This window comes from Ahaetulla prasina, chromosome 16 (assembly GCF_028640845.1).
Source record: "Ahaetulla prasina isolate Xishuangbanna chromosome 16, ASM2864084v1, whole genome shotgun sequence".
Classification (NCBI taxonomy): domain Eukaryota; kingdom Metazoa; phylum Chordata; class Lepidosauria; order Squamata; family Colubridae; genus Ahaetulla; species Ahaetulla prasina.
Window position 1 is genome coordinate 8,356,010 of NC_080554.1, and position 15,537 is coordinate 8,371,546.

At 43.5% G+C, this 15,537-nt stretch overlaps 1 protein-coding gene across 1 annotated transcript; it reads left to right on the forward strand.

Annotated features, from left to right (window-relative positions):
* The first annotated feature begins 1,081 nt into the window (after positions 1 to 1,081).
* TLR4 (toll like receptor 4) lies at positions 1,082 to 14,665 on the forward strand. The gene is made up of 3 exons (XM_058159181.1): positions 1,082 to 1,375; positions 4,358 to 4,524; positions 8,854 to 14,665. Exons 1-3 carry the CDS (start codon positions 1,271 to 1,273, stop codon positions 11,111 to 11,113), a joined length of 2,532 nt encoding a protein of 843 aa, XP_058015164.1. The 5' UTR covers positions 1,082 to 1,270; the 3' UTR covers positions 11,114 to 14,665.
* Positions 14,666 to 15,537: the final 872 nt, after the last annotated feature.

A 15,537-nucleotide genomic window follows, 5' to 3' on the forward strand; every position in this document is an offset into this window, starting at 1 on the left:
ATGCTGAGTAAGGAAGGAAGAAAGAGAGAAAGAAAGAAAGAAGAAAGAAAGAAAGAAAGAAAGAAAGAAAGAAAGAGAAAGAAAGAAAAAGGAAGAAAGAAAAAGAAAGAAAGAAAGAAGGAAAGAAAGAGGAGGGAGGGACGGAGGGAGGGAGGGAGAGAGGGAGGAAGGGGAAGGGAAGGGAAAGGAGATTAGGAAGGGATGGAGGGAGAGAGAGAAATAAAGAAAGAGAAAGGGAACAGGAGATAAGAAAGGAAGGAGGGAAGGAAGGAAGGAGGGAAAAGGAAGAGAAGGGAGTTTAGGAAGGAAGGAAAGAGAGAGAGAGAGAGAGAGAAAGAAAGGGAGGAGGGAGGGAGGGGGGAAGGAAGGTAAAGGAGATTAGGAAGAAAGGAAGGAAGGGAGAAAGAAAGAAAGAAAGAAAGAAAGAAAGAAAGAAAGAAAGAAAGAAAGAAGGAAGGAAGGAAGGAAGGAAGGAAGGAAGGAAGGAAGGAAGGAAGGAAGGAAGGAAGGAACAAGAGAGATGGAAGGAAGGAGGGAGGAAAAGGAAGAGAAGGGAGTTTAGGAAGGAAGAGAGAGAGAGAGAGAGAAAGGGAGGAGGGAGGGAGGGGGGAAGGAAGGGGAAGGGAAGGTAAAGGAGATTAGGAAGAAAGGAAGGAAGGGAGAAAGAAAGAAAGAAAGAAAGAAAGAAAGAAAGAAAGAAAGAAAGAAAGAAGGAAGGAAGGAAGGAAGGAAGGAAGGAAGGAAGGAAGGAAGGAAGGAAGGAAGGAAGGGGAACAGGAGAGAAGGAAGGAAGGAGGGAGGGAAAAGGGAAGAAAGGGAGATTAGGAAGGAAGAACAGAAAGGAAGGAAGGAAGGAAGGAAGGAAGGAAGGAAAGAAAGAAAGAAAGAAAGAAAGAAAGAAAGAAAGAAAGAAACTCTATGATTATATTTAACTGACTCAAAATGAGAAACCACATGCTAGAAAGCTAGTTCCTCTTTGCCCTTCTGTCACACGCCGATCTATGGTTCAGCAGGATATGCCGTCGTCGAGAACTTTATGAGCAAGCTGATTGAATTTGCGTGCAGAGTTCGCTGGACCGCTTTCTTTTTCACTTGACTTCCTTCTTCTCCCAGAGCGGGCCTCTTCCCTTTCCATGGATTTCGCTGGATTTGGCCCAAGGTGAAGACTCTTGGTCTACCTTGAGGTTCCTTGTCTTCTTGGTCAATCTCCATTTTTAAGTCTCCCCACCCCACCCCACCCAACCCTCCACCGAATGGGCCGATTCTGAAGATGCCCGACAAGAGTGGGGTCTTCTCACCGGCATCTATCACCTTCTCCTTGGCTATGCTTTTGGAGCTAATCTTGAAAACCAGAAGCTTCAGTCCCTGTCTGGAGGTAAGTGATGGCCTTAGGGGCCAAATCAATTGCAAGATCCTAGACAATTTGAGAACAGCCACCCTCTCCTCCTCGCTTCTTGATATCTCTTGCCTCCAGAAGTTGTGGGTGCCCCATTGCGGGAGGGTTTTTAGGAAGAGACTGGACAGCCGTTTGTCTGAAATGGTAGAGGGTTTCCTGCTTGAACAGGGGGTTGGAATAGACAACCTTCCTGTCGAATGTCCTTCCTGTTGAAGATTACTTCAGCTTCAATCGCAACAATAGACGAGCACACAATAGATTTAAAGCTTAATGTGAACCGCTCCAATCTTGATTGCAGAAAATATGACTTCAGTAACAGAGTTGTTAATACTTGGAACACATTACCAGACTCTGTGGTCTCTTCCCAAAATCCCCAAAGCTTTAAACAAAAAACTATCTACTGTTGACCTCACCCCATTCCTAAGAGGTCTGTAAGGGGCATGCATAAGAGCACCAACGTGCCTACCGTTCCTGTCCTATTGTTTCCTTTCGTTATATCCAATTAATATAGTTATTACATACTCATACTCATAAATATGCTTATATATTGTATAGTTATTCCATGCTTATGCTTATATATACTGTGTGACAAAATAAATAAATAAAACCAAAAAAGCCAACACAGTTCTGGGCTGCATCAACAGAGGGACAGAATCAAGATCATGTGAAGGGTTGATACCACTTTATAAGGCCTTGGTAAGGCCACACTTGGAATATTGCATCCAGTTTTGATTGCCATGATATAAAAAAGATGCGGAGACTCTAGAAAGAGTGCAGAGAAGAGCAACCAAGAGGATTAGGGGACTGGAGGCTAAAACATAGGAAGAACAACTGCAGGAACTGGGTATGTCTAGTTTAATGAAAAGAAGGACTAGGGGAGACATGATAGCAGTCTTCCAGTATCTCAGGGGCTGCCACAAAGAAGAGGGTATTCTCCAAAGCCCCTGAAGGCAGGACAAGAAGCAATGGGTGGAAACTAATCACAGAGAGAAGCAACTGAGAACTAAGGAGAAATTTCCTGACAGTGAGAACAATTCATCAGTGGAACAACTTGCCTCCAGAAGTTGTAAATGTTCCAACACTGGAAGTTCTTAAGAAGAGATTGGATGACCATTTGTCTGAAGTGGTGTAGGGTTTCCTGCCTGGGCAGGGGGTTGGACCAACTCTGTTCTTCTGGTGTCCCAGATCAATTAACCGGTGGAACAGAAGTTGCCTCCAGAAGTTGTGGGTGCTCCATCACTGGAGGTTTATAAGAAGAGATTGGACAACCCTTTGTTGGAAATGGTAGAGGGCCGTGATGGCAAACCTATGGCACACTTGCTCAAAATGGCACACGGAGCCATGTCGCCTGGAAACGCGTTGCCCGTTCTTCTTTTGGGTTTCTGGCGCACATGCACACACGGCGATCAGCTGGCCTTTGTGCGTGTGGCAGTGCCGGAAACGGGAAGAGCTGGTCTTCCGTTTTCCAGCATGAGATGTGTGCCCACCAGCTGATCAGCACCTGCGCATGTGCGTTAGTAACCGGAAGAGTTGCTGACTGGCGCACATGTGCACGCCGAAAAACAGAAGTACCTTATCTGGTGTGCATAATGCTCCCAGAGCAGCTCCCTGGTTGCAGCCCTGACGAGCATGCGAAGCCCTCCCACATCACTGGTATAGGGTCTCCTGCTTGAGCAGGGGGGTTGGACTGGAAGACCTCCAAGGTCCCTTCTCTGTTATTTCTCATCTGATGAACTGGTAGGGTTCAAACGTTTATCCTTTGGAAACAAATCTGGGGTTGCCTTTGTTTGCCTAGCTGAGAAATGAAAATCATGCATTTTTTTTTTAAATAAAATAAATAAAAAATGGGGCCATGATTTAGAGAGTAATAGGACTGTTTAAAGATCAAAGTCGCCAACCTAGTAGATTGTAAGGACCAATAAAGGAGAATGTTTGTAGCTCTGGGTTGAAATGAGGGGTCCTCGGTGCTCCTTGAGCTTGGTTGTTTTCTTGTGGACATTTCATTACCTAGCTAGATAATATCATCACTGCTACCGGCAGAAGGGAGCAGAGTCTGCTCTGTGTTTATATACACAGCTCCTTCTAGCACGGATGATGTTACCTGGTTTGGGTAATGAAACATATGCAAGAAAACAACCAAGCTCAGAGAGCACTAAGGACGCCACAGTCCTCCTCCTCCTCTCTCTAAACCCCACTCCCTTCTAGAATAGAATAGAATAGAATAGAATTTTTATTGGCCAAGTGTGATTGGACACACAAGGAATTTGTCTTGGTGCATATGCTCTCGATGTACATAAAAGAAAAGATACGTTCATCAAGGTACAACATTTACAACACAATTGATGGTCAATATATCAATATAAATCATAAGGATTGCCAGCAACAAAGTTACAGTCATACAGTCATAAGTGGAAAGAGATTGGTGATGGGAACTATGAGACGATTAATAGTAGTGCAGATTTAGTAAATAGTCTGACAGTGTTGAGGGAATTATTTGTTTAGCAGAGTGATGGCCTTTGGGAAAAAACTGTTCTTGTGTCTAGTTGTTCTGGTGTGCAGTGCTCTATAGCGTCGTTTTGAGGGTAGGAGTTGAAACAGTTTATGTCCTGAATGTGAGGGATCTGTAAATATTTTCACGGCCCTCTTCTTGATTCGTGCAGTATACAGGTCCTCAATGGAAGGCAGGTTGGTAGCAATTCTTTTTTCTGCAGTTCTAATTATCCTCTGAAGTCTGTGTCTGTCTTGTTGGGTTGCAGAACCGAACCAGACAGTTATAGAGGTGCAGATGACAGACTCAATAATTCCTCTGTAGAACTGAATCAGCAGCTCCTTGCACCGATGATGTTACCTAGTTGGTGAAATGAAACATCTCCAAGAAAACCACCAAGCTCAGAGAGCATCGAGCACCCCTCAGATTATAAGGAAGGAACACTTTCGATTCATGGTCTCTCCTAATTCTAGGTAGTTCCGGGTCACTCGTACAGATGCATGGAGCTGAACCTCACTCAGATCCCTGGAGGTATCCCAAACACCACCCAGAGCTTGGATCTCAGTTTCAACCCGCTGAAAATCCTGCACGCCAATTATTTCGCGGCAATCTTCGCGCTGCAATTTCTGGACCTCGCTAGGTAAGGAGCTTCAACGGAACAGGTGCGAAGACGGGGAAGCATAGCACCATTTTCCTGGATGTAGTTCTTTCCGTAAAAACCAATGTCTCAGTGTCCTGGGTCCCTGACTGATGGCAGTTGGTTGTGTGAACCGGAAAATCGGTTAAGTGTACGGTCTATGGAGATTCTCAGTCATCCAGGTCATGGTTGTCCCCAAAGGAGCGTCTTTTTTTTTTTTCCAAGAAGCAACTGGACTTCTTTGTTTTTTCTTTTTTTCTTTTTTTTTTCCAAGAAGCAACTGGACTTCTTTGTTTTTTCTTTTTTTCTTTTTTTTTTCATAAAAAAGTTTTATTTTTCAATCATATCAAACAGCTCATCCAATGTACAGTTATATACAATTAGTCGGGCTTGCCCAGTCACCACCCCCCTTTTTAACACTCTTCCCTCTTCTACCTTCTTCTACTTTCCAGATCTTCCTCTTCTTCTCTTATCTACATCCTCTCCTCCCTCCACCCTACACCTTCCTTCTCCCTCTTCTACCCCTCTTCCTTCCTCTTCTCCTCTTTCCTACCTCCTACTCTCTCCTCTTTTCTCCCTCCCCACCGTTCTAAAATGGTAACTGGGCAGACCCGACCCTACATTAATTATATTTATACATCTTCAATAATCCCTGTACATTAACCATCACTCCATCCTCTACCCTCAACCCCCCAATTCCCCTCCCCCTTACCCCCCACCCCGACTTCCCAGAACAAAATGCAGGGTATCAAAACTAACAATCATAATCCAAAATAATTCCTAAATTATAATCTCTTTGTTTTTTCTTTGAAAATGTTTTGCTCCTCATCCAAGAAGCTTCTTCCACTCTGACTGGACGATGGTGGGGAATGGAAGGATTTATGTTCCTTGCAGACAGCTAGTCCTTTGCATCCATTTAGAGAGTCGTTGAGGCCACCTGGAGGTTTGTCTGTGTCCTCAGGGTCACCTGAGTAGCGCCAAGTGAGGACATAGCTAAGCCTCCAAGCGCCCTCAACGACTCTCTAAATGGATGCAAAGGACCAGCTGTCTGCGAGGAGGACAAACCCTTCCATTCCACACCATCATCCAGTCAGAACTGAAGAAGCTTCTTGGATAAGGAGTGAAATGTCTTCAAAGGGCCTCTGTGGCTCAGACTGGTAAGACAGTCTGTTATTAACAGCAGCTGCTTGCAATTGCTGCAGGTTCAAGCCCCACCAGGCCCAAGGTTGACTCAGCCTTCCATCCTTTATAAGGTAGGTAAAATGAGGACCCAGATTGTTGGGGGCAATTAAGTTGACTTTGTATATAATATACAAATGGATGAAGTCTATTGCTTGACATAGTGTAAGCCGCCCTGAGTCTTCGGATATAAATGCAAATTAAAACAAAAAACAAGAAACAAGAAAGTCCAGTTGCTTCTTGGAAAAAAAATGCACCTTTGGGACAGTTAAGTGTATAAGTAAAAAGTAATTTAGGCAAGTTAATTTTTTTATTGCATTTTTACAATTAAACAAATCCTGCTCACATCTTAAGCATAACTGCGACCACTTACATACCAGAACATTCCAATTCAAATGCACTCTATACGTTTTTACTATACATTTTAATTCTGCTTCTGTTTTGTCTATTTCTTTTTCGTTTTCCTGTTCTCAGTCCAGTCGTAGCATTTCTCCCATATTGCGCAGTATTTGTCCTTTCATATAATAACCACAGCCAGGATAGCTTTCGTGCAATGCTGGAGAAATACAAATATACCTTCCGAAGGTTTAGTAATTAAAAAAAAAAAATTTGGATTGTGCAGAAATGGACAAATTGACAATGGAACTGAATAGACAAGTTAATTTTTTAATTCAGCTAGGCTGGGCATTTTTGCTCCAAGCACAATTCTATTTTCCCCAAATTCCACATCTGATCTTCATTGAAATAGAAGCTGGTTGCATTCTAGGGTTTTTTTTGGGTTTTTTTTGCATTTTAACAGAGTTTTTTTTTTTTAAAGAACGTACCATTCCGCAATAGAGAGGTGTGTGGTGTCTGTGTGTCTGTGTTTGTGTGTAGGAAAAATAAATAGTCCTTCATATCTTTCAACCTTTTAAAATTAATCACTTTGCCTTCTTAAACGCTGTACTTGTACGCTTGTCTTAAAAGGATTTTGTTAACTTTTGGTTTTAAGGAAGACATTGCTCTCACTTCCCCTTCCTGTCTTTTTAAGAGTTTAAATTTTGTGCCGAATGTGGAACTTTGCGAGTTCACTAGCTTATGAAAAGGCAGTTGGCCTTTAGTTGGCCACTTTGATCCCGATTCGAAGCAGATTCCAGAAGCGGGAAAGTGCTAAACGGGTATATAAAAACCTCAAGATGGAAAAACAGTGCAAAAGTTTGAATTGATTGAGAAATCTAAATGAAAATTTAGATCCGGTAGTCAAAACCGCTCGATCTGTGAAATCTAAATCAGATATTGCATCCTTACAGTTCTTTTTTTTTATGAAATCATTTTTTAAAATTTTTTATAGACAAACATACAATACATAATCAATCATTCAGTGTATCATCTGCGTGTATTTTTTGTGTCTTCTTCTTCTTACTCCTCCCATACTCATCATTTCTTAGTATTAGCTGTTCATTTGTTATAACATTCTCCCCACATTTCTTTCTTTGCTGTTAATACATTTCTCTATCTTCACTCTCCCCTTTCTTCTTCCCTTGTTCATTTCAACATTAGCTCATATATATCTCTTCTCTAACCAATGGTAAAATTGTCCCCATATCTTAAAATATTCTGAGTCCTCTCTTCCTTTAATTGTCAAAGTCAATCTGCACAATCCAATATTTTCTTAATTACTGTCCCCTCTGAAGGGATTTTCTCTGCTTTCCATCTTTGCGCAAATACTATCCTTTCTGCAGTTATTTTACATGTATAATCAAATATATGTTTTCTTTACTAATTTTCTCTGGTAGGATACCCAATAGGAACAGCCCAGCATCCTTGCAGTTCTTGACTGTCAATCACATAAAATAGAATAGAATAAAAATAGAATTCTTTATTGGCCAAGTGTGATTGGACATGCAAGGAATTTGTCTTTGGTGTATATTCTCGCAGTGTACATAAGGAAGATAAAATACATTTGTCAAGAATAAAAAGATACAACACTTAGTGATAGTCAAGGTTACTAATAAGCTATCAAATCGTACTAGGAAACAAGTAAAAACAATATAAATTGAAAGATGCAAGCAACATGGTTATAGTCCTAAGTGAGAAGAGATGTTGTGACCCAGGTTCCTGGACCCGGACTCCTGGACTCGGATGATTCAGAAAGTGAGGGAGAAGACCTGGCAAGCCTTGCTTCTCTTGAGCCCTCTCCCTCCCTGGCACCCACTCAAAGGGAGGAGTAGGGGCCGGCAAGGCCTGATTCTCTGGAGCCTTCTTCTGATTTGGCAACGCCCCAAGAACAGTTTTGGAGTGATGCAAGACTGCGCAGACGTGACCGGCGCGCGCAGCAGAAGCAGCGTTGGGATAAAGCCAAGTAATAATTGTCATGCAGTGACATCTGCAGAGACTATAAATAGGAGGCGGGACTTCCTGGTTTTTTGTCTTGGACAAAGCAATGAATTTGTGCGGGCAAACTGTATCAATGGAGGAAAGAATATATTCGTGAGTAATTCTGGCCTTATCTATAATTTCCTCGTTATCTCCAGAAACTTGGCAGGCCCGTAGGTAGACGTGGCCAGGACATCTATCTATGTAAATAAAAGGAGAAAAGGGGGCCTCTGACTGACTCTTTGCTGGGAGTATTGGGGGGAGGGAAACAGAACAAGAGATAGATACTAGTAAGGAAGAGAAGAATAATAGTAATACAGTTTTAGTAATTATTTGACAGTGTTGTGGGAATTAATAGTTTAGCAGAGTGATGGCGTTCGGGAAAAAACTGTCCTTGTGTCTAGTTGTTCTGGTGTGCAGTGTTCTATAGTGCCGTTTTGAGGGTAGGAGTTGAAACAGTTTATGTCCAGGATGCGAGGGGTCTGAAAATATTTTCACAGCCCTCTTTTTGACTTGTGCAGTGTACAGGTCCTCAATGGTAGCCATTGTTTTTTCTGCAGTTCTAATTATCCTCTGAAGTCTGTGTCTGTCTTGTTGGGTTGCAGAACCAAACCAGACAGTTATAGAGGTGCAGATGACAGGCTCAATAATTCCTCTGTAGAACTGGATCAGCAGCTCCTTGGGCAGTTTGAGCTTCCTGAGTTGGCCCTGAAATCTTTACCAAGGTCATATAGCATAAAATTCGACTGACAGGTGCACCTATGAACTTTCACCTTCTTTTCTCACCTGTTCCAATAGGTGTCATCTCTGGAAGATTGAAGACAATGCCTTTATGGGACTCAACAGCCTTTCGGTCTTGGTCCTGACAGGTAATCCCCTCCAGATCTTGGGACCGAGGGCTTTCCACAACTTACCTTCTTTGCAAAGATTCGTTGCTGTCGAAATCCATTTGTTCTCGTTGGCCACGTTGCCCATCGGGCACCTGGCTTCGCTCCACGAGCTGAATCTGAGCCACAACCACATCGATTCCTTGAAGCTCCCTGGCTACTTCTCCCACCTAATCTTTCTCCGGTGCCTGAACTTCCAATTAAACGAGATCTCCTCCATCTCGGTAGGAGATTTAGATGCTTTGGCAAGCCGGAACTTGACGCTGGTGCTATCCAGGAACGATATAAAATATATCGAACGGAACGCTTTCGCGAGACTTCACCTCCAGCGACTGGTTTTGAGAGGCTGCTTTGAGGACAGCGCCGTTATGCAAGCCAGCATCCAGAACATGTCCGGTTTGCATGTCAACAGTTTATGGTTAGGAGAATACAGAGATATCAGCAAAGTGGGATCCATTGACAAACCCCTTTTAGATGTCCTGTGTCACTTGCGTTTACAGGAGCTCACTGTCATCGAAATGGACTCTCTAGAAAATGGAAGCACCCTCTCACCTTGCCTCAACAATATTTCCAGGGTTCGGGTGGTCCATACTAACGTCAATGAAGTCTTTAAGTATCCAAACAACTCCAGTATTTCCCAACTGGAGTTCAAGAACTGTGGACTGGACGCGGTACCTGCTGAGAAGCTCTCTTCCTTAACGAAGCTAAGAGTGCTTCGCATCACTCACAATAAAGACCTCAGATACTTCGAGGAGTATTTCAAAGGCCTCCAAAACCTGGAGACCTTGGACCTCAGCGTTAACAGGCTGGTCACTCACCTGTCCTGGGTTGACCTCCTGGAGGGAGCTCCCAATCTGAAACACTTGAACCTCAGCTTCAACACGGAAATCAGGTTAGAAATTGAATGTGGTGGGCCAGCCAAGCTGGAATATTTGGATTTCCAACACACTGCCCTCGCCTCGCCTGGGACCGTTCCTTCATTTTTCTGTCTCAACCGTCTCATTTATCTCGATATTTCGTACACGGATACCACGGTGATCGCTCAGTGTTCGTTCTGTGGCTTGCACAACCTGCGCGTGCTCAAAATGGCGGGCAACAGCTTCGCAAACAATCAGTTGGTTGACAATTTCCGGAATCTCACCAAGTTGCACTTTTTAGACATTTCCAATTGCCAACTCAGACATATATCTCTCAGCAGTTTAACCTCCCTCCGTGAACTCCAGCTGTTGAACGTCAGCCACAATAAACTGCTAGGTCTCCATCCGGAGACCTACGTCCACACACCTCTTCTTACCACCTTGGATTTTCACAACAACCAGTTGGCTGCTTTGACGGAGGAAGATCTTAAGAACTTGCCTGCTAGCCTGAAACACCTGGACCTTTCTGAGAATCTTTTTGATTGCTCTTGCGATCACGCGAGTTTCTTGCGGTGGGCAAAAAACTCCTCGTCCCTCCTTCGGAATGTCCAAAAGATGGTCTGCTATAGCCCTTCGGACTTGAAAAATGTGCAAGTGATGGATTTTGTCCTGGCGTCCTGCGAGATCAACACAACCACAGTGGCTGTGTCAGTGACCGTCGTCGTGGTTCTTATTGTCATCTCGATTCTGTGTTACAAATATTATTTCTACCTCTACTACGTCATGGTGCTCTTTGTGGGAAACAGGTTCTCGGATGAGAAGGAAACCGTCTACGATGCGTTTGTGATCTTCTCCAGTAAGGACCAGGAATGGGTGAAACAAGAACTGCAGCAACCTCTGGAAGAGGAACTGCCATACTTCCGTCTCTGTCTTTTCTACCGGGATTTCATCCCTGGAGTGTCCATCATCACCAACATCATCAAAGAAGGCTTCCAGACCAGCCGAAAAGTCATCGCTGTGGTCACGGATCACTTCCTGGAAAGCCGCTGGTGCAACTTCGAACTGGAGGTGGCTCAATCGTGGCAGTTGGTGGAGACCAAAGCCAGCCTTGTCTTGATTGTCTTAGAAGGGGTGGACAAAGCAGCCTTACACCGCAAACTGGGGTTGTTCCGTTATCTACGGAGAAACACCTTCCTGACCTGGAAAGACCGAGACCTCAGCCGTCATGTCTTCTTAAGGCAGTTGAGGTCGGCGTTGCTTGAAGGCAAAACATGGACTGAAGATGAACTCAGGCTAATGTTGAAAAATGGGTGAGGTCTACCACTTTTGATGCCCAACTGAGCCGGCCAGTCTAATTTAAGGAAGACTTCAAGAATAGGTGATCTCGCCTTTAGAATTTCCGTTTGGGACCTAATATCCCAATGTCTATGGAGATTCTCAGCCATCCAGGTCATGGTTGTCCCAAAGGCAGAGGAGGGGAGCTGCTGGTTCGCACCGGTTCGGGCAAACTGGTAGTTAAGATTCTGTGCAGTTCGGCGAATCGGCAAATCCCACCACTGGCTGTCCTCGGCCCCACTTGTTTTTCAGTTTGTTTTCTGAACCATTTTCAGATTGTTTTTCAGGCCATTTTCAGGCTGTTTTCCAGGCTCAAAAAACAACCTGAAAACGGCTTGAAAAACAGCCAAAAAAACCAGGCCAGAAATAGGCATGGGCGAGGCCCACCATTGGTGGGATTAGCCCCAAGCAGCTAAATCCTACCTCCACCTTTGTGGCGAGTGGCTGGGAGGCGGAGCTGGGTGTGATGAGTGACATCACCCATCCAGTCACATGATCAACTGGCCACGCCTACCCAGCCAGAGAACTGGTTGTTAAGTTATTCGAGTCCCACCACTGACCAAAGGTGCTTTTTTTTCAAGAGGCAACTGGACTTTCTGGTTTTTCTTTGAAGACCGAAGAAGGAAAATGTCTTCAAAAAATAACCAGAAAGCCCAGTTGCCTCTTGAAAAAAAAGCATCTTTGGGACATAATATCCTCAGCCATAGCCAGACCCATTTATTTGGGGTGTGCCTGAGCCGGGGGTTGGACTAGAAGACCTCCAAGGTCCCTTGCAACTCTGTTATTCTGGATGAGGAACATAGAAACTATGATAATATGAACAAGTGAAAGGTGTATCCTGGAATGAGTTTCTGTTCTGGGAATTATTTTCTACAGTGGTGAAATCCTCCGTGGTTTGCCACCCTTTCGCTGCCCGCGCATGCGTGGTATGCACCAAATGCATGCTGCATGCGCATGCATGTTATGCAACGTGGGGTGTGTGTGCTTGCGCAATGCACACCAAACACACGCTGCACATGGGAGCATGAGCAGTGCGCATCAAATGCACACTTCGCAAGGAAAAAGGCGGCCTAAGAAGGTAAATAGAACAGTGGAGGGGGGGGAACAGTTTTTTAGATTTGCTAAAAAGCAGGATTTCCTGTTTTCTAGTGAATATTAATTGCGTGGCACAGTTGATCATCAGAAATATCGGTTCGGACGAACTGGTAGCATTTTTTTTTTACTAACGGTTCACTCGAACCGGTACGAACCGATAGCATTTCACCCCTGATTTTCTATATATGTGGTATCCAAGAAAGAACTGATAAGAAAAACAGACACCGCATTTTGACAGAAGCTATGACATCCTTCTTTTTTTAAAAAAAAAAATGCTGAAAAAATATAAGTTAATTTGTGTGACACTAATGGAAATGACTGAGGAACGTTCGTAAATAAATGTCTTAATTATTCCACTCTTACTTTGTCAATGCTTAGCAACCTAATGACAGCAAAAGGTGCTGAGCATTGACAAAGGGGAGGGGGATAATATTTTAAATCTGCAGATGCGAGGTTTAAAAGCAAAGGTGTGCACGACAGCTTTGGTTCTTAAAGGCCACAGGTGTAGCATTTCTGCACCCTTCTCTCGGGTGTTTATGTGTTTGTGTGAACGTTTGCATTCTTCCTTGTGATGAAGAATGTTTCTTTCTTCTTTCAGGCACACGTGAAATGACTGATTTCTAATGCACTCTATTTGTTAATTTTGGAGTAATTCTTTTGAATTGGTGGTTGGGAATGTGCAATTTTGGGTCATTAGTGATTTTCCTGCATATATGTAGAAGTGTTGGCTAACCTCTACATTATATTTGGGAACATATTTGTCGATGGAAAGGTCGGCAGTTCAGCGGTTTGAATCCCTAGCGCCGCATAACGGGGTGAGCTCCCATGGCTTGTCCCAGTTTCTGCCAACCTAGCAGTTCGAAAGTAGGTAAAAAAATGCAAGTAGAAAAAAATAGGGACCACCTTTGGTGAGAAGGTCACAGCGTTCCGTGCACCTCTGGCGTTGAGTCATGCCGGCCACATGACCACGGAGACGTCTTCGGACAGCACTGGCTCTTTGGCTTTGAAATGGAGATGAGCACCGCCCCCTAGAGTCGGGAACGACTAGCACATATGTGCGAGGGGAACACTTGATTTACATCAATTTAAATCATAATTTTTAAAGAGCAACGGTCATCTCTGTCCCGCAGCAGCTCCTCCTCTGACCCACTGTTGACTCACCGAACGTCCCAGTCACTTTAATGGGATGGCTGGTGATGCAACAGAATACAACAAGGTGAGGAAGGTGGCAGGCAGCAGGTGAGTCGATGCCCGCTAACAGGAGCTGCTGCCATGATGGATCTGAAACGGCAGGCACTCTTTAAATGTAAGGACTCATTCTTGGCTGGTAGTTAGAACCTTTAATATGATTATTTGCAAGCAAAACGAAGGTTTCTTATTTGGCTTGCAGAGTTTGGATTCACTGAATAACTTTACCCCCGAAAAATATTAATATTGCAGAATATACAACATAACTAAGCTCCTTTTCTTGCTGAACAAATGAAATTATTTATGTATCTTAAATGGAAAACTAGATCGATTTTTTTTATTCCATTAGCATTTTATTAAAATAAATTTGACAAAAATTTTAAAAAATCTGAGTTCAATCCCCAAAAATCCGATTTTAATAATAAAAAAAAATTCTGTTTTTTTTTTAAAAAAAATATCATTCATTTGTATCCACCCTGGCCCACTGCTCTCATTCTGAATTGGAAGATTGTTGTTTAATTGCAGTTTATTTCCATGCTGTTTCCATTTCTCTGGTGTAAAAGAAGACAAATTGGTTCCATCGTCAAATGGCATTATGAGATGTTATTATTAATTAAGGGAAGTGCTCTTTGATTTATTCAACTTAACGAGCTGGCCAATTGGATTGACACTGAGAGGCTTAACATACAATCACAATAATAATAATAATAATAATAAAAAGGCCAACATGAAGTATTCAAAGCAGAATAAAATAAATGTGAACCCGAAAATTAGATGATGGCGATGATGCAAACATCCCATGAAATCAACCACTGGGTCTTTAAGAGAAGAGCCAAGTGTTCAAGGGTTGCTTAAAGAATGGCAAGGTTGGGGCATCAGAAACCGAGGCACGCCCAGCACCGACAAGGGCCGGAAGAAGCGCCAGCAAGAGATGAGGCTCTGGAGAATCAGCCCCAGCAGCTTCTCCATCTCCCGCTATCGCCCTTACCTTTTCAGGCCAGGCGAGGAGTGACTGGGAGGGGAGGGCAAGGGGCGGGGCCAGCCAGTGGTGGGATCACCCAACACGGAGCCACAGCAGGGGGACGAAAGAGCTGCATGCGGCTCTGGAGCTGCGGGATGCCGACAGCCAGTCTATCCCTATTGGATTGTATTCTGTTCTGTTCTATGCCATGCCATGCCATTTCCTATCCCTATCCCTATCCCTATCCCTATCCCATCCCCTATTCTATTCTATTCTATTCTATTCTATTCTATTCTATTCTATTCTATTCTATTCTATTCTATCCTATCCTATTCTATTCCATTTCATTCCACCCCACCCCACCCCACCCCACCCCACCCCACCTTCTCTTCTCCTCCCTTCCCTTCCCTTCCCTCTACTCTACTCTACTCTAGTCCACTCTACTCTACTCTACCTACTCTACTCTACTCTACCTACTCTATTCTACTCTACTCTATCTACTCTACTCTACTCTACTCTACTCCCCTCCCATCATACATCTCATCTGACCTTGCTTATCCTTTGGAACCAGCCAGGGTTGGCAAGCTGCTGTCATTTGCTCTGATGATGATTACTGTGATTAATACTATTACTTATGAGGTGCATTTTAGCCTCTGACCCGTAGAAAAGTTGCCACATTACTCAGTCATAATGTTTTCCAATGGATTAAGCTAGCCAGTTCCAGCTTCTGATTCCTACAGGCACAGGCGGCTTTCAAGCCAGTGACTTATACTCATAAAATAGTGAGCGGACACTATATTCTTAATGAGCTAAGGACTGCAGTTCTACACTTCTGGCAGACAGCAACAAAACCAACATTAGAGAGGTCATTTCGCAAGGTCCTCACTGCTAAAGCTGGTTGAGAAAGCACCAAGCAATGTAAATATTTGTCTGAATTCCATCTGCAGAGTTAAATTAAAAAAATGAAAATTCTCTATCTGTATGTCTGTGTGTGTGTACTCTCTTTGTCACTAATAAAAAAAAACACAGCCTAGTGTGTGTGTGTGTGTGTGTATCTACATCTATCTATCTATCTATCTATCTATCTATCTATCTATCTATCCATCCATCCATCCATCCATCCATCCATCCACTAATCAATCTCTATCTCTCTTTATCA

Bases quoted from the DNA above. Each gene is read 5' to 3' on its own strand.
- TLR4 (XM_058159181.1), top strand. From the start codon at position 1,271: ATGCCCGACAAGAGTGGGGTCTTCTCACCGGCATCTATCACCTTCTCC. The intron at 1,376-4,357 runs GTAAGTGATGGC...TCCTAATTCTAG, and splicing joins GCTTCAGTCCCTGTCTGGAG to GTAGTTCCGGGTCACTCGTA. The intron at 4,525-8,853 runs GTAAGGAGCTTC...CTGTTCCAATAG, and splicing joins CAATTTCTGGACCTCGCTAG to GTGTCATCTCTGGAAGATTG.